This window comes from Metopolophium dirhodum, chromosome 5 (assembly GCF_019925205.1).
Source record: "Metopolophium dirhodum isolate CAU chromosome 5, ASM1992520v1, whole genome shotgun sequence".
NCBI lineage: Eukaryota > Metazoa > Arthropoda > Insecta > Hemiptera > Aphididae > Metopolophium > Metopolophium dirhodum.
Genome location: NC_083564.1, coordinates 24,244,558 through 24,264,239, shown reverse-complemented (window position 1 = coordinate 24,264,239; position 19,682 = coordinate 24,244,558). Strand labels below are relative to the sequence as shown.

The 19,682-nt window shown below is 28.3% G+C and overlaps 1 protein-coding gene across 7 annotated transcripts; it reads right to left on the bottom strand.

The window, feature by feature from the left end:
* Positions 1–2,582: 2,582 nt before the first annotated feature.
* LOC132944822 (endophilin-A) lies at positions 2,583–19,224 on the bottom strand. 7 transcript variants are annotated; one of them, XM_061014336.1, is made up of 13 exons: positions 19,144–19,224; positions 18,993–19,082; positions 13,044–13,130; positions 10,476–10,544; positions 10,039–10,389; positions 9,906–9,972; positions 9,725–9,825; positions 9,460–9,563; positions 8,573–8,667; positions 8,171–8,212; positions 6,784–6,888; positions 5,876–5,991; positions 2,583–4,488 (listed from the first exon to the last, which is right to left on the bottom strand). In XM_061014336.1, exons 3-13 carry the CDS (start codon positions 13,086–13,088, stop codon positions 4,369–4,371), a joined length of 1,215 nt encoding a protein of 404 aa, XP_060870319.1. In that variant the 5' UTR covers positions 13,089–13,130; positions 18,993–19,082; positions 19,144–19,224; the 3' UTR covers positions 2,583–4,368. The 7 variants fall into 7 exon arrangements, with proteins under 7 accessions (XP_060870319.1, XP_060870318.1, XP_060870320.1 ...); XM_061014335.1 differs by having other exon boundaries at positions 18,993–19,209; XM_061014337.1 differs by lacking the exons at positions 18,993–19,082; positions 19,144–19,224 and adding an exon at positions 13,436–14,101.
* Between the last annotated feature and the right edge of the window lie 458 nt (positions 19,225–19,682).

The following is a 19,682-nucleotide window of genomic DNA, read 5'->3' as shown; positions in this document are numbered from 1 at the left end:
TACAATCACTATACGTATACTCTGCGGTTATTGCGGTGATTTACTGAATGCTGTTGATACCGACTAACAAGTAACGAGTCTATATCCGTCCATATCGATAATCTAACACCGGTTTTATCACGGTTTTTATCCAAATGACAATTTATTTCATTTTATATAGCCGAACTTACAAAGATGAGAAATATGTTACAATAATATTAAATGATTGTATTTCACCTTTTTCAAAAGTGTTCATCGGTAACCAATTCCGATGTGTACCGCCAACCTAGAATACCGGGAACCTATTCGGATGTGTGTTGCTTGGATTTTCGGGAACCAATTCGGATGTCAATTTTCAGGTAGGTATGGGAACTAATTCGGATGCAGCCGGAACATGCTGTGTCCGAATAGGGTTCACCGTCGCTCACGTAGGACCCAGTGTTACAATAAGTGCATGCCATACCAAATTTACGCTCAGCGGAACGTGTTTAGCTCCGTTAGTTTAAAAATTAGAGTGGATCGATCTATTATGAAACTTGATGGTAATAACATTATCTGTGTTCGTAAGTGGGTTTTTACGATAATTCAGTTTTTAAGAGTTATGAGCATTTTTAATTTACGCTATCTAACCTAACCTAACCAAACCTACGCATAACTTACTAAAAAATTGAACTATCGTAAAAAACCCTAATACAAAAACAGATAATGTACTTACCATCAAGTTTCATAATAGGTCGATTTACTCTAATTTTTAAACTAACAGAGCTAAACGCGTTCTGCTGAGCGTATATTTGATAAGTTACGCATTTGTAAGACGAAGATAAAAAAATATCTGCAGTGTAGCGTCCTCTTAAGTTATTTTATCACTGTAAAACTATTATAAATAATTTAAATAGTTACTTTATAGCCTTTATGTTATTTTGTTTGATTAGTAAGCACTATAAAGTATTTGAAAAAAATTGAATACAAAGTAAAGTAAAGTATTCTTATATAACTATAAGAGTTTGATTGGTGTTTAAGAGGACGCTACACCCGCATGTGTTGTCTCCGTCTTACAAATGTATAACATGGCAAAAACGGTTTTGCGTGGGAAAGAACCGAGAAGGCTACAGTCATAACTAAGAAACGAGATTTTCACCACATAAAAAGAAGAGCTTTGGCTGTGCAACGTTGTTTTTATTTTTTTGATATCATTTATATGAAAAAAGTTTTTTAAGTTTGAAAAACACAAACACTAATGGTTTTTGAAACAGTAAGAACTTTTTTCATATAAGTGATATCAAAAAAATTAAAACAATGTTGCACAGCCAAAGCTCTTCTTTTTATGTGGTGAAAATCTCGTTTCTTAGTTATAAATGTAGCCTTCTCGGTTCTTTCCAGCGCAAAACAGTTTTTGCTATGTTGTAAATTTGTAAGACGGAGACAACACATGCGGGTGTAGCGTCCTCTTAACTACCAATAATGATTTATGTTAAATCCTGTAAAAAAAAATCCCCAGACTACAATTTATATTACTCACAACTACATGTAACATGAACAAATATTTTTTAAACGTTAATTAGTATCTATAATTACCATTTACCACATTATTAATATTTAATTACAAATACGTATATTATATTATATTATTATACATTATAAATAATATTTACTATTCAACTTAATTAATTTAACAACTTCACAAATATAGCATATAAAAATATTTCGAATGATCGATACGTCAAATAATAAAGGTAAAAACATAGTATACAAAAATATTATACAAAATATAGGTAATAATAATAATAATTATCAAACAATAGTTTATTAAATGTAGGAACGAGGCATATTACACATAATATATTATCGTAATTTAAAACAAAATATTATTTATAGTATATAATTTTTTTAATAACATAATATAATATAATATACTTATTTGTAATTAAATATTAATAATGTGGTAAATGGTAATTATAGATACTTATTAACGTTTAAAAAATATTTGTTCATGTTGCATGTGGTTGTGAGTAATATTGTAGTCTGGGGATTTTTTTTTCGATTACCATTTATGTTATATCTATCCTGATAACTGAAAACCCCTGACAAAATGTTAAAATAAAAGACGAAACTCCTCCCCCAATATTTTGTTTTTAGGGGCTCATCTACAGTACATATGAAGTACAGATTTAGTGGTACTTAACATGGCAAGCATATAACTATGGACAGAGGTTTTTTATTGGTCAATACACAATGTCGAGTGATAGTATCATAAATTACTCGTAATAAACGCATAAAAATAATAAATTAATATGAATAATACAAATTGTATGATGGATTTAGTAATTCTGTTGTGGATGATTATTAACCAGTAAATGTATTTAAATTTTCAATTAACTTCATATTTAAATACTATTAACTATTAAGGATTCACTTAATTTTTCCTAGGAATTCATTTTTACAAAACTACCTAAATATCATTAAAATATTTACTATCTTCATCCTCCATATTAGTATAGTTCGGTTGATTACAAATTTAATATATAGTAGTAATAACTATAAATAAAAATAATACCGAACAACGAAAAATAAAAAGGTATGAAATAAAGAATACAACAAAACAATTTATAATTTGATTTCCAAAAATGCAGTCAATTTGGATTTATTTATATTTTTTTGTATTTTTTTTCACAAAAATGAAAATTTTATTTTATTATATTTGTTTAATTATAGATTAAATATACTTAAATAAGCACTCATATGGGAAGGCTGGCAATGCGCATTATTGAAATCTATTTATGTATTCATCCATTCTATATTTCTATTTGAAATCCAACATACATTTATTATTGGCGACATGTCGAAGTCTGAGTTTAGTTTTATTTAGGTATATTTAATCTAGGAATTAATACATAAATAATGGAGTTATACAATAACATAACTATATAAAGACGTCCAACGCTTACAAAAACACTCAATATAGGATAATTCTATAACTTATAGTGATAAAGATTTTTTTTTAAAGGAGTAACATATTTCGACTAAAAATGTATTACTAAATTATTGTTAAATGAGAACAAGAATAGAGGCATAGCCATTAAATAAATTAGTGATATAAAAATTAGTAATTTTTGTTATTAAAACTGTTGAGGAAAAACATAATATTATGCAGGTTATAATTTAATTTAAACTTTTTTTTATCCCTAGGTAGGTTACACTACAAATACACACTCAACATTGAAATACAAATAATGATAAGTGATAACATATTATATATATATTAAATAACATTATTATCATATTTTTAACTTTTTTTGTTTAATATTCACTTGAAGTATTTAACATATTTATTGTCTAATGTTTATCAGAAAACTTATTTACAGACATTTTGTTTAGCAAATGGTAACAAGCGAATTTTTAAGAATTTTTTGTTTTTTTATATATAATGATATATAAAGTTATTACTTATTACGATTAATATAGGTATATAAAAAATGAATGCATAATAATAATAAATTACTTGGTAATCGGTAATATCTAGGGGAACACAGATATAATACCATTGGGGTGACTATAACCACGGTAGAGAAACACAGGAGGACAAGTTGAGCTTGAACTTTGCACCAACAGAATACACGTATAAAACATGTATCCTTTCGCGTGTGTTATCTAGTCGAAAACGCACAGAGTGCCAAAGAGAGCCAAAGAGAAAAGTTAAAACGTAACGCAATATAATAAGATTCTCAAAAGTCCAAAAAAAAAAATAAATACTATCTATCCACTAATGCCTACGGTTGAATTTGGTGAATAAACGTTTTTTTCATGGCTAAACGCACATTGAATTCTTATCTTAAAACGCGGCCAACGAATATAATAATATAATATATAATATCATGATAACAATAATAATTAATAATTAATAAATATAATTATAATTATAGTAGTAATAGTAGTATTATAGTAGTAGTAGTAATAGTAATATTAGAAGAAGAAGAATATACACCTACAAACAACAAAACCGAATGGAATTAACAAGTAGCGTGTGTTATAATATTGGTAATTTTTTTCTGTTTCTATTATATCATTTATTGCCAGGGGATTAAATGTAAGTTTTACGTAGCGACACGACGACAGAGTCGTCCCACACACACAAATAAATCGGTTTGTATTTCGATCATATTATTACAAATCATAATAAATATATTGTTATTATAATGTTTCAATGTCGTCGGTGTATAGGTACCTACATACGAAGCGTATCGACATTTTATACGCTTGTGGGCGACATTATATAATATAACATTACTATAATGCTTTTTTTTTATTTTAACAAGTCTTACGCAGGGGGTAGAGGAGTTGGCGTCGTGGTCTGTTCGGTGTCGTCGTCTTCGTCAATTGCAGTTGCGTTGCTTAAGGTAGAGCCACGACGACTTGTACGTATGTGACTGGGAAGTATCCGGTACGGCCGTTAGTACTGCCCTCGTACCAGTTTTCGTCGACCCTGTTCAGCAGTATTATAGTCTCACCCTCCTGAAAACACGTTATCGTCATTATTATTACATATTATTGTTTTTTCTCCTAAATTATTTGTTATGCACCAATATATTCAAAACATGTCTTTGTATAAATTGGGCTCTGTCCGTAATTGTTATTAAATAAATATGTATTTTAGTTAAAGGCATTAGGCGACTAGGAATGGTGATGGCGGTATATCAGGCAGTACTCGAAGTAAAAGTTTGTTTGCGAGAGAGCCGGGGGTGGAAAAAACGTTTAACTCAGAATCCATATAGTATGGACTATGGAATTATAGAACATGTTAATATATTATATCACTAAATAAAGTATAGTTAAGCAGTTTGAATACTTTTCTTGATAATACATATTGAAAAAGGTGGGCAAGTGCTGTACCTTGTACACTAGGTTACACAATTTTACCTCCTGAATTTACCAACTAGATTCACTTTCCCATCGAACGACATACTATTGAAGAACATCGAAGCAATGAACGGTGATGACAGACACAAAAATAAAAAGGTGGGTACTACAAAGTGGATGTTGCTCTGCTGTACAGTAGGTTACAAGTGGGTCACTGTAATGGATGGTTTTAAATTTGAATTCAATGATATTTATAAGAAAAACGATTCTGAGCGAAAACGGTCAGTCAGCCTATGATATTACCAAGTATATTTGATGATATTATTGTGAATAAAGTAATTTAAGTATAACCTATTTACGTGGAGCCTTGTTTTCAATTTTCAATCCTTGGCTGTAAAAGTTAAACATTTGATAAATTTTGTCAAAATTTGAACTTTAAATGCTTATAAAAAAAAAATTGTGGCTATGTATTTTTAATATTTTTCAACTGCTATTGTAATAATATATTAAATTTATAATATATTAGGAGCCTTGCATTAAATTTTCACGCTTTTTTACCCAACAAATAAAATTGTATTGATATTTATAGAAAAAAAAAACTAAACAAAATAAAAACTGACAATGTCCGTAAACCGCTCAAAAAGTGTCAAATTATTTTCAAAATTTTATCGTGTATAGAAAATGCTAATATAAACATTCAGTGAAATTTTCAAGTATCTTTATATTAAAAATAATAAGCTAACCGCGAAAAATATCCAGGGGAAGAAATTAAGGTTGAAATCAGGGATGGATTAACGCTTGTGTAAAGGCAATGTAATTATTATTGTATACAAATGGTTTTCCTTTAGCCACATTTTTATCGCAGGAAGCATTCACTACTAAGAAAACATCTACGTATTTAATATAATAATATTATATACTATTGAAGACACGTAGAAATGTTATTAGGACATAAAACTAAAATGCTCAATGCTCAAGACGGGGAGTAAAGGGAAAGGGCTGGGTGGGCACAATTGGGTAATTGCCACAGTTAGTCACATACCTTAAATCCTAATTCTCCTGGATTCTCAGCCTCAAAATCGTATAACGCGGTACAACAAGGCGAGTTGCGTGGTATTTGCCGTTGAACTGACTTAATTGGAGAAGAAACTGGCGATGCTATAAAAAATAAAAATAACAATAATTTCTGTTCATGTTGATATTTATAATAGGTTTAAAAATAAAACAAATAAAAAATTTGTAGACAAATATTTCATTACAATATCAACAAAGCAGTAATGAAACATAATATAATTTGAATCTAGGTATTTGTATTTATAAAAACCATGCATTAATAAATATTATAAGGTACAAGAAAGAAGTATTGAAGTATTGAACTGGACAAAATTCTACAGACTGAATTTCGTTCAAATTAGTATTAGTAAGTATTTGTAAACGTTATAAATAGCTTACATTTTTAAGAATTTTAGGCATTCGACTTTTGATTAGAAATTTATTTAAAGATCAATAGTACTAGTCGGAGAATTTAAACACACAATGTATAATAGATATTATTATATATAATGTTTTAACACTTTTGCACATAAAAATAATAATACCCGATAGGTACAAGAAACTAAATTATTTTTGTAGCTTATAAAAAGTCAATACTAATTAAAAATTGTCTACCAAGATTTTTATGCCTACTACATATTCGCATTGAATCGTTTTAAACGAAGTAGTGAAATAGTTGCGTTTCAACAATAACCTAAATGCATTTGCAGTCGTTAACGCATAATAACGGTATCGTTTTGCGAAGAGTGCGTGTATAAAAAAGTAACTACCTACCAAGTTACTTGGCGGTGAAAGTGTATTAAAATATTTACAAGCGTCTTTAAAGTAGCAGTTAATATAATAGTTAGCAATAATAAGGAACACAACATGCTTTAAACAAATAACAACAATAGGTACCATTGTGATGTGGTTGTTGATGCTGGTTATCGTGATGGTTTGCTCCGGACGTTAATTCCAGCGTGTTAGACTTTGCGTGAGTCGGGGATGAAGCTCGTGAACTACCTAATATGTTTATATTTCGCATTATATAGATAAAAGGAAATTTGGTTAATAAATAATAATTGTTAATTATTACGTATAATATACTATAATACAAGCTTTAAAAGTAAGAGCAATATATATAAATATATTTTCGACGATTGGAACCCACAAACATTTCAACAATACTGACATAATATAAGCCGAAAAAAGTATTTATTGTTTAAAAGGTAATGTTTTATTTAATGGGTTAAACTCGGTAATAACTCGACGAATAAACAATTATTTGTTTGATGATATTTTAAAAATGTTTATCAAACGCCAAAGTATAAAAAATTCAGATTGTATATACATATATACATTATATCTACATCCTAATAGATACAATTTATAAACTAATATTTACGTAAAAAAAAAAAATAAAAAAAATAAAAAAAAATAGGTAGGTACTATGCTAATTAAACAAATTTTAGAAACAATTAAATTAAATGCATGGATTTGCCTAACCATGATTTTACTTTTTATTCTATGATTGTTTACAAAAAACGCAAATCTACAATATCAGTTGTTTCTATCATAATACAGGTGTAAAAGCTACTTCAATTTATAACATTTAATCTAAGGTATGCATTTATGGGTTTGAAATTTGAAAGTCTACTAAATAAAAACGTAAAATTGTAAACATTATTACAGCATAAGAATACGGCAATTTGATTATTTTTAATGAAATCCGGGATCTAGTTTATTATATTATATTAAATAGTTTAAGTAAAATTAATACATCTTTACAGACTGCTTATCATACGAAGAACCAAGACTAACAACATAAAGTACAACATTCACTGAAATCTATATGCCCCATATATCTCAAACGACCTCATTCCCTTTGTCAAAGATACCGGATTGGATAAACAAATTAACTAATTACAATTATAAGCAGAAATCTATTCCATTTTGCACAGTATATATATATTATTATACCTATATTATATATTTATATATATTATAATGTAATCTTGTGTAACTAAATGTATTAAAAAAATATGTTTAAACTAATTGCCTTAGCTGCCGAAGTTGTATATGATCAATAAAAAAAAGATTTAGTACCTATATCTAGGGTTATTATATATGCACAAAACTATATATCAACTAAATATACGATTATATTAGGTACGTATTAATAATTAATAAAACAACAATGCAATGTTAATTTGTTAGGTTCAAACAAAACAATCACATAATATGTATTTGGTTTAACGATAAATATATAAATGGTTGGTATTAAACTAGTTATTTTGGTTTTTACCTTTGACGTGTGCGAGCTGTGGTTCCATCAACTCGTACTCGTCTGAAAAAACCGTTATACTATGTATATTATCATGAAACTAAAAGGCATAGAAAACGGTATTACGAAATGTCGAAATCCCACTTCCCAAACCAATTACAACAAAACAATAACTTATAGGTAGGTATCGCTATTTTCGTATTATCCGTCTCGTCGTGGGCGATAAATATTAAATACATATTTAAATATATATTTATATTATAATTTAATATATTAATAATATAATATAATACATAATTTATATTTAGAATTAAATTTATTAAAGACTATTATAGTAGTGGCATTTCTCAACATCTACATGACCACTGCGTTAATTTGTATGAATTAATTAAAATATATATATTACAATTTTCAAATAATTACCATTGATGTCGTCCGCGATAACATCCACTGGATGTAGATCGTTCAAAGTCTTAGGCACAAATTCTAATTTCGGACGACTGGCTGCTTGATCACGCCTATAATATCAGAAAGCGTCAATAAAATGGTTTCCATAGACGTCATGTCCACGAAATTTTGTCCGCAAAAAATTATGTCCATTAAAAATAATATTATATGTTTATTATATACGCAGTAAATATACCAACGCTATTCAAATATCAACAGATATTTTGTAATTAAGAAGAAACGAATATCACATGCCAATATCAGAGACAAAATCAGCTGACGAAATGTCTGCATAAATGATCAATTACAGCCGAGATCCTATAGGGTAAATCAAAAAATAACTGAATTTATTGGCAGAAACACATACATATATATTGCGAATTCCGAATTTGAAGGTACATAATATATTTACCATATATACGTCAAAATATGGTCATATAGTCATAATGGTAGATGTGACAAGGATGCGGATCGCCGACGTCACTATAGATTATTGTAAAATATTTTACCCATTATATAATAACGCGGTTCTCTTTCACAGAAATAGTATACACGTGAATAGCCGTCAAGTTGAATTTGTGTTACACATTATTTATTTGAAATAATCACTTAATATTATAATAGGAACTTATTAGAGATTTCATAAAATCTGGATACACATAAATTATTTACATACAATGTCTGTGGTAAAAAGTAAAAATGTACATACAATTTATAATTGGACTCAATTACCTATTGTTATAAAGCCATAACATTTGGCGAACATGCAAAATATCGTGGACCAAATAATGTGGATAAACGTCTGGGAACTAATAAAATCGCTGATTAAAACCGTTTAACTACTTATAAATGTTTAAACATACTTTTCCTGAATTTCCATTACTGCCAATTTCAGAATTTCGGTACACTGTTGATGGTACTCGAGAAGACCTTCCGCAAATGTAGTTAGCTGAGATATTTGTTCAATCTGAAATACGACGATCGTCGTGAAGGTGATACTTCAATTAAATTTTTATATCATCGTTTTATTATAAAGCCGATTATAGTTTAAAACAAATTACGTGTCAGAGTAAAAAAAAAGTAAATGTACATTTAATAATTTCAATAAGTAAATAGTTGTAAACGTACATCATTGTCGAGCAAGTTGAACATTCCTATCTGAGCACTATGCAACGATTCTGCAAATTTTTCTTCAGCTTGTTTTAGTTCCTCGTCACTAACGTGCGAACCTGAATAAAAACAAATTCAAATTTTTTTTTTATTATCTATATGAAATACAAACATAAAAAATAATAAATTTAAATGTCACCTTTTGCTTGTTTTCTACGTTTGCAGTCGTAATCTAGTCTTCTTCCCTGCAGTTTCTTTCTATGGTGCTAAACAAAATAATTTAAAATTATAAAATGATTATTATTATTGGCCAATCTTTTTTTCTAACATACCATCACTTCTTTTAAATCTTTGGTTTGTAAATGATGTAATGGTTCAAGGAAGTTTTGTTTGGTATTGTCGTCTAATGCGTACTTAACGTCAGCCATTTGTTTAAGCGCTTCTCCCATCTCCTGCAGTGCTTGGCCAAATAAGCTGTCATCGCCCAGCTTCTTACCATACATGAGCAGACAATCACCAAGGGTACCTTCGGCCTGTGGATAGGTGGACGCTTTTGCCTGACCACTGAGTTTCGATATGCCTTTGACGGCTGCCATTTTTGCTCTGGCCGTAGGATTCGGCTGCAAGAATTCTTTGGTTTTCATCTGAAGTTCTTCAACCAGCTCGTAAGTAACGTCAGTTTTCTAAAAAAAATTGGTCATCAGAAATGTTCCAACCTATTTACAGTATAATACGTCCAGTACAGACATATTATATTATAAACATTTACCCTTTCCATATCCACGAAGTCTACATCAAGCTTTGTCCCTTCAACCCCGCCTATTTTTTCAGTCATGTACTGCAAATAATAACATATAGATTAAACTACTATATTTAATAAACGGATATTATAAGTACACGTATATTTAAGAGTTCGTACTTCTATAATATACTAGGCATAACTAATAACTATTAACGGTTGGAATTATTAATATATTAATAATATATAAACGTATAAGTACGTAACTTATTAATTTATTCTATAGGGCAAGCACCAATTAAATTATCTACTATATAATTTATTTGTACGAATATATTATAGTTATAACAATAATATGGATAATATTAATTAGCAATAAAATATACAATCAAAAGATCTAATGTGAAAACAATAATAATATAATACCTATTTTATTTTATTTAGCAAGATTGCATAATAATAGAGCATAACTAATTCATAGTTAACTTATTAAACGTTAATAGTTAATTTATTATAAATACACTAAAACACCCAAAGAGAAATCAAATAAATAAGCTTTATAATTTTTAATAACTAATTGTTTTTATAACTAAATTTATGCCGTACCTATATTGACGCAGTATAAGATTTTTAAAAGGATTTTTGTATATTAAATCATTTGATAGTGATTTAAAAATGTAATTACACATAATATTATTTATAATGTTCATAATTCAAGCATTTAAAGCATTTTTTTTATTAATACAAATTGCCTACTTAAACGTTGCAAATATTTACTTTTTTTATCTGTACATCTACATTCTACATAAAATCGTTTTCTTTATGTAGACACTTTATATAGTATAATTCGCCAATTTCTAAAATATACGTCTCGTTATTGTTAAACGGATATACTCGAAAAATGACCAAAAGTATTCAACGGTGCAAACAAATATTAGATCAGTTTATAAAAATAATAATATTGATCTCGGGATATTTAATTTACTTCTTAAGTAGAGTTGGTATAATGTATTAATGGTAAAAAAATGTATAGGTTTGTGACTATTGCTTATTTCTCATTACAGTTCGGTGGTCTTTTATTAATACCCTTATTATTATAACGAGGTGGCGACGGATGTATATAGGATATACCAACAGATAAGAATCGCACGACCAACCCCCTCCCTCTCAACCGTCGTCAATATCGTCAGAACTACGCCACTTCCACGCCGGCCACGGGTATACAGAGCTTTGTTAATCAATAAAATGCTCTCGACTCCCAACCCGACGCACACACACACGCTTGTACGTATGTATACGCACGCACACTAATGTAACAACACTCCCTTGGCCTCGTTTTAACTTTTTCTTCTCTCCACTAACGCGAATAGGGAAATTAGGTATACTTTAGTATAGGAACGCGTATTAAATGATATCAAGAATAATGCAAATTTAAATGACAAACAAATCGAGAATCATTATAATATTTATTCGGATATCTTGATATTTCCTATATATATATACATACACTCCTGTGTTCGCTGTTACTAAAGCAACATACCGTGTCAACACAAACGACGATTAATCAAAATATAAATTAAAATACAAAAAGTTAATTTCATTAAATTTATTTGTAGGCCAGCGTTCGTACTAACCAAACCGTCCATTTTTTTCTTCTGTAAACATTTTTTTTTGTCAATTAATTTACAACACACTTTTAAACAGGAGCAAATGTATATCTATAAAAGTATAAAAATCGTTGTTACGAGCGAATTTTATACAAGTTACAAATAATAGAATCTTAATTCTTATGATGGTATTATCGGAAGATAAGCATAATTTTCTAAGGTTTTAACACTATTAATATAAATAAATATATTATACTACTAAAATAGGCCCACCTTATTACACAAAATAATTACTTAAATCTTACTACTCCAGTTATGATTAGTTTATTTAAATATTTTTTAATATATAACAAACACGTGCTAAGCCCATGATAAGATTTTATTGAAAAAAACACACACACACATAATTATAAATAATAAATATGTTAATCAAAGAGTTAACGACAAAAGTTCTTCGTTAACTCGTTTAAATATTTTGTAAAACCTTCATATTTTACATACAACAGTAAGTTAACCTGGCTATTATACAATCAATTAAAAAAGTAAAAACACAATTTATAAAAGGGCGTAACCGGAAAACAAAAACATAGTTGAAATAAAATATTATTTTATAAGAATATTAAATATAAAAGAACGCACTAATATTGCATATATAATGCGCCGTCTCAACAAAGAAACCCGCAAAAAATACTTATAAACCATAATTTAAATTCTGTAATGTTCAATTAAGAAATTGATTCGAAAAATATATCTACATGTAGCCTGAATAATGAAAATAAATTATTAACTCCCCAAGTTTTTTTATTTTGATTAATAATAAATTATGAAATATTATAAACTTTTTTAGTAACACACATTTGTTTAATTGTTTGTGAACTATAAACCATAATATATTTGAGTAATGTGCTATTCATCAACTTTTTAATTTATAAAAAAAAGTCGTACTTATTTGCATACATCACAGATCGAATAATAATAAAATCATATTTACCTGATTCGCTTTATTAATTTGCTTTTTGAGGCCGGCAAACGCCATTTTGGTAGCTTTTTGTTCAACTCGTGTGTATTAAAAGTCGACCTGAAACCAATAAACAAGAAAAATCTTACTAGAAAAAAAAATACAACATGTTTGAAGAGTGTAAGCTGCGTAAAGTCACTCTCAAAAATTATCAATGAACAATAAGATATTGGTATATATTATATATATTATATGGATAATTAAATTCGACGTTTTACTTCGATATTGAATTTTAAAAAAATGCCTGAAACAATACGCTATACATCGACGTTATTGAAAAACGTAAATATTGTAAAACAACGAAAACAGAATAATATGACAATTAATATGTGTACGATCTTTCAACGATTTCGCACTGATTTTACCAAAAATATCCGACGGGATGATCCGTGTGCGGTGCGTCTCGTACGTACTCGACTTCCGGTGACACTAGCGCGCGACTAACGCAGCGATTGCAAAGCTCGATGACTTTTTTTCGCCGTTCATCTCGCCCATCGTCGCACACCGCGGCGTACCGGCAACGGCGCTTGCGCTCAGCTCCCGGCCGCCAACGTTATAATATTATATTAACGGCGCGCACGTATAATAATATATATACCGCCAGCACTATAACATAATATTGTTTGGCCCTCCGTTTTACGTGCGTGGAAACGTGTACGGGTTTTTTTATTCTTTTTTTCGTTCGTTTAAAGTTATAATTATGTTGTTACGAAGAATACCCGAAACCCGTGTAACTGCACATACGATTATAATATATGTATATATTATTATTTATTAAACTCGATGAGAAAACATAATATTACTAAACATATCACCACACATCACCGGCGAAACACACGTTTTTTTTTTTTTTAAAGCGTAAAGGTACACACGTCACACCTACACACTACAACTGAGTACAACATATACGTGTTGTACTCGACTGCAACGTACGCTCGTAGTTGTCGATAATAATTACTGGAGATCCACATGTTGAACGTCACATAATATAATCAAATTACATTGTCGAATACACGGCGTATTGACATTTGAACACTAAACATATTCATGATTTATTCCAGTCCCCGCGGGATTATCATTGTATGTGTATAAGTGTAATGTGATCAATTCATAATATCATATAATGAATCCGGCATGTTATATAGCTAATACAGTAATATACCTACACGAGTCGCGGGATCATAATCTAAAGTTCAAAACGGTGCATGAACGTTTTCATTCATCATTTTCACGTAGGTACCCATTGTTTTCTGTTATCGTCAAAAATATATCATGCCAATACTGATGAAGTCAAATTATCAACAATCGTTTTTCTAAGATAAATAATTTAGCTTTGTAAGATTTCAATTCAAAGCCAATAAATTAGTTTTTCTAAGTTTGTTGTCCAATTACACAATTTTAATCTTTTAAAAACTAAAATGTCTCAATATTATGGTAATTGAATAACTATATTAAGTAATTGTATTAATTAATCTCGAATATAAAACTGAAAAAAACCGTTAATATTATTATTCCATTTTTGAAATTACGAACGCATTATATACAGGATTTCTTAGATTGGTATTAGAGTAAACAAAATTATAAAGAAATATATTTTTTGGGCGTACTTCTTGAGTGGGTGTATAGTAAATTAGAAAGTGACTATTGCATTAAAACTACAATCAAAACGATTCTGAACGTCATGGTTGTTTCAGAAAATTTTCAGAAAATCTAATGGGAAAAATTGTATAGAAATTTCAGTAATCTCTATAGGTAACTCCTTAATAAGCTCCTAAATATGTTGAATAAATATGGTTAATTGTTAAAATAAGTATTCCAATTTTTCAGTAAATTATTCTTTCAAAAAATAATGACAATTTCAAGTATACATTAATGTTTTTAACCACTTTAAATTTCTTTAAAAAAAAATCGTCCAAAACAAAAAGTTAAACTATATTGAGACAAATACACAAAAAACCGAGCCAAAACGTTGCATTTTTCGAAATATTAACTTATATACGTTTATTTTACATAAGTTATAGCAACAAATTTCAACGAAAACTAATCATCTGTACCATCTGCGTCCAATTAGTAATTTCCAATCTACATAAACGGCTACCTATACAAAACTTCTGAACCAGTTGAACCACGACAAAAATCTTTTTAAAAATCCATAATTTTAATGCTATTTATTCTTATTGCCAACAAATAACCTACAAAAAATGTGAAATATTATTCAATACAAATTCAGTAAGACGTTGTATATAAATAATCGATCTATGTGATATAAAACATCGCTGCAGTTTTCTGTTACATGTATAATAATAATAGTAATAATAAGTGATTAATGATTATAATTTGTAAATGTACATACAATTTCTGGCTTTAATCATCAACTTTGATGATGTTTTTTCTGATAATAAATTGGTTTTAGTTGGGGGATCAAAAGTAAACAATTCACGCAGTACTTTTCAAAATAATTAAGAGAACAAAAAAAAATAGAAAAAATGTGAACTAAGTAAAACCACTCAGTGAAGTAATTTAGTCATGTTTGTGTGAGGGGGATTGTAACATTTACCTCCATCACCACTCACCAGTCACCACCCATCAAAAAAAAAAAAAAAATTGGTTTACCTATATCTTTACCTGTTATCATAATAACCTCTCAGTCCAACCATTGTGATCTGTAATTGGTATAATGCAAGTACGGTACATGTATAAATGCATGCATACATGGAAATAAAGAATTACATACTATTTAATAAAGTTTTAAATGTACTTTGTCGAGTAAATTCGTAGAATAATCTGCGTAGATGAAAAATCTTCAAAATGTTATAACCTTGGAACTAAGTCCGGCCGACAATTTTTGATTGTACCATTGTGCTTAACTCGTTGAAATATACCTATTATCTATAGGTTTCGGAAAAAAATCCCAAAAATTGAGCTAAAAGAATTATTTCAATATATTTGTTCAATATTAAATCAGTAATAGTGATTAGTGTTTATTACGAAGTATATTATCTTAGTTACAACTACCATAGAGGATTAGGCCATTTGGGTTTTTTCTTTTATTAGATATCTACAATCTGTGTTTGATAGTACAATAAGTAAATTTGATAACTTATGTATAATATTTTAACTTTGAATAATATGAAAAGGGAGGCCAACCAGTGATGGAACCCAACGTGAAATTATTTTAGGTTAGCAAATTTCTGCAATATTTTCTCTTGAGCCTATGAATGGGATTTATGGGTTGAGTATTAGATGAGATTTCTATACTAATATGATTCGACAATTTAAAGTCACAGGGGGGGGGGGGGAAGGAATTATCATCGATAATTTGTTATACATTTTATAATTACAATTCGTTGTTATTAATATGTTATAGTAATATAAGCTAATCTAATTATGTAATAAGTAATATTATGTCAAACGATGAATTAATAAAAGAAATTTATTCAAAGATTTTAATAATACAAAGTAATCGTAAACATTAAATAAATAAAAAATAAACAAAAAAACTCAATGTTTAATTAAAAACAAAAATAAAGGTACGTAAAGAAAATCATTAAAAGTTAAAATTAATGCATCAAGCAACTAATAAGATGAAAAATAAGAAGTCGTTAATTTCTCCAATTAAAAGTACTGAAAATGATTTGTTAATGTTTAAAGGAACACAATTATAATTTATTATACGTTGCGCTTTTACTATTGTACCATTCGATTGTGTTCATTAAAAAATACACATTAACGAGAATAATAATCTTAAAAACTAGAAATTATAGTATTATACCATAAATTATATTAACACGTATGTTGTTCTCTATTATAGAAAAAAAAATAATTACAACCAAACTATAAAACAGTATTATAATTTATTCGAAGTGTAAGCCGAGTATTACGATAATCTTTGAGGATTGAGGTACACCACACATGTAACAGTAGTCGTTACTGCACCAAAAACAATCCTTAAATATCATTAGTGTCAACAATTGTGCTCAGATTATATTCGCTTATAGCAATAAAATAGTTAAAATATATATAGGCAGTCTGCATACATCTTAAACTTAAATATATAAGTACTTAACAAAGAGAATAGAGAAAAGTGCCAAGACACACTTCTTGCTCTCTCGGGCAGTAAGTTTTATTATAACATCATATAATATTTTTAATTTTAAAATGAAGTGAAATAATAAATCATTGCGTTCAAATAACAGTTTTTAGAGAAGTTCGGGAAAAGGTCAACTTTTTATAAAAACGTGTGAGTTGGCTTATATTTTATTACCATAGTTTCGTAATTTTTCGAATACTTTTCTTTAAGTACTAAATCTAAACATTAACTATCTAAACTACAATCTGTGGTCAAATTCCAAATGATTAATGGAGCGCATAAAAAAATTAAATTGCTATCAGAAAACGTTTTTTTTTATTTTCATTAGGTACGTGTCTACAAAATATTAATTCCTAAATGATTAAATGTTACTGGAAAACCTGAAATAGTTCACTATCTACATCAAGAATCTTATATTACATGCCCAGTTTAAAGTCGTCAAATTGTATTAATTAAATTTACTTATTTTAAATTTGTACCAAGTTAACAGTTAAAAATGAATTATTTGTTAATGGTTGTTATTACGATATAAATAAATACATAATCAGGACCGGCTCAAGCGAAAATAGTGAACTAGGCTAATCAAATTTTGCCGCCCTTAACAATAGAATATTATCATTATTTTGAAAATGCCGCCCTCTTACTAAAGTGCAACTTAAGTGCCGCCCTAGGCGTGGGTCTATGTCGCCTACCCCTTGAGCCGGGCCTGAATACATTAAGTAATGTTGGTGATACAATTTTTTCCATTTTTATTTTTGTGTTTGGTATAATGTATAGTTATACATTATACTATTGTACATGTACATTATACATTATACCAAACACAAAAATAAAAATAAAAAGTTGTTTTCGAGTTTAATCGGCATATTATAATAATTATTTATCAATGTTCTTAAATAATGATTATACAAATTAAAATGATAAGTAAAAAACAGGAAATAACTAATATATAATCTTAAAATATTGATTATTTTTATATAATTACTGAAATTAATAAAAGATTCTGAACGAAGAGAAGAATATAATAGTATTACGGTAGCGTGTTTTTAATTTCTTTTTGATTTTTTTTTTAGAATACCAGGAATTTTCCGAAAGTTTTAAGTCTGAACTTTGAATCAATCGATAGAGAATATTTACTGATTGGTACTTTGGAGGAGTTATTCGGTGATTTAAAACGAGTATTCAAGCGTAAGGTAAGACTAAAAAACAATTGAGAAAAAAATGGTAAAATTTACGACACACACGTTTTTTAATGAAATCAATAATTTTAGTTAGGTACTCTGTTTTAATTCAAAAACAAATAAATTGTGTAACAATCAGATAACTTAAAATTCGTAAATTCGATAAACTTTCTAATACAATTATAATAATTGTAAATTACCATATGCCTACAGGTTACAGAAAATGTATGTAATTGTATAATTAATAACATTAATAAAGTAGCTATTGATTGTTTGTAAGTACTAAAAAGTAACACAAAAATAATATTTGAATATTATTTTTTTTTTTAAGACTTCGGTTACTAAACCGAACTACATAATTAATTTATGATACTCTAAAAAACTGAAAACCTTAATATTATTAATTTAATTGTACATTATTCTATGGATTATAAATGAACTTAAAACAATTATATTTATATATTATTACCTATATATAAATTACATTTTAAGTTTAACCCTTTCTCCGTAAGAAACCTAACTTCATAAAATCATCGACGTGTAACGTCACCGTTAATCGTATAAACGCGTAAGTGAATATTGTACAACAAATAATTATGTATAATGATTATAAATTATAATATTTTAGTGTCAACGAAAAATAGTACTCACAGTTTTATTGATATTTAAGAGCCGATCGAATAGACGCTATAAAGACATCCTAACTCATGAAGTTATCAACCACATGGCCAAAGAATTAGCCTAAAAATCATACAAATTATGAAAGTTTTTTCACCAATATAATTAATTGTGAATCCATTACCAGAATTTATTTTTTTCTTATAAAATAAATTGTTAAAATATTATTTAACCCGGATAGTGTAATAGTGTAATAGGTACTGATAACCGAAACTCGTTGACCAGCCAGGCACCAGCAGCTGATACGTAAATTGATACCGCATAAGCGTTACCAACTGTTTAAAAACACAATAAATTAAACTTGAGTGCACGGAATTCCAAAAATTAATAATCCATACTTCCTAATTTTCGACTATTTTATTTTTTTTGAATTTTTGATTGTACAAAAAGACGTGACTAAATACGATTTACGTTAATAATAAAACAAACAAATTATTCATAAACCAGCAAGTTTATACGACTTGTTTTCGATTTTATTATTGACCCTATCATAATTAATACTAATAGTTATAGTAATAGGTACATTTGTTAATTTGTTATAACAGGACTTCGTCATATTATGAGTACAGGAGTCTATAATCTATTTAGATTAGGTACAATAATCTAGTCTTTGTTTATCGTTTTTTAACGATATTAAATTAAAATTAAAAACCTGTGCACTTT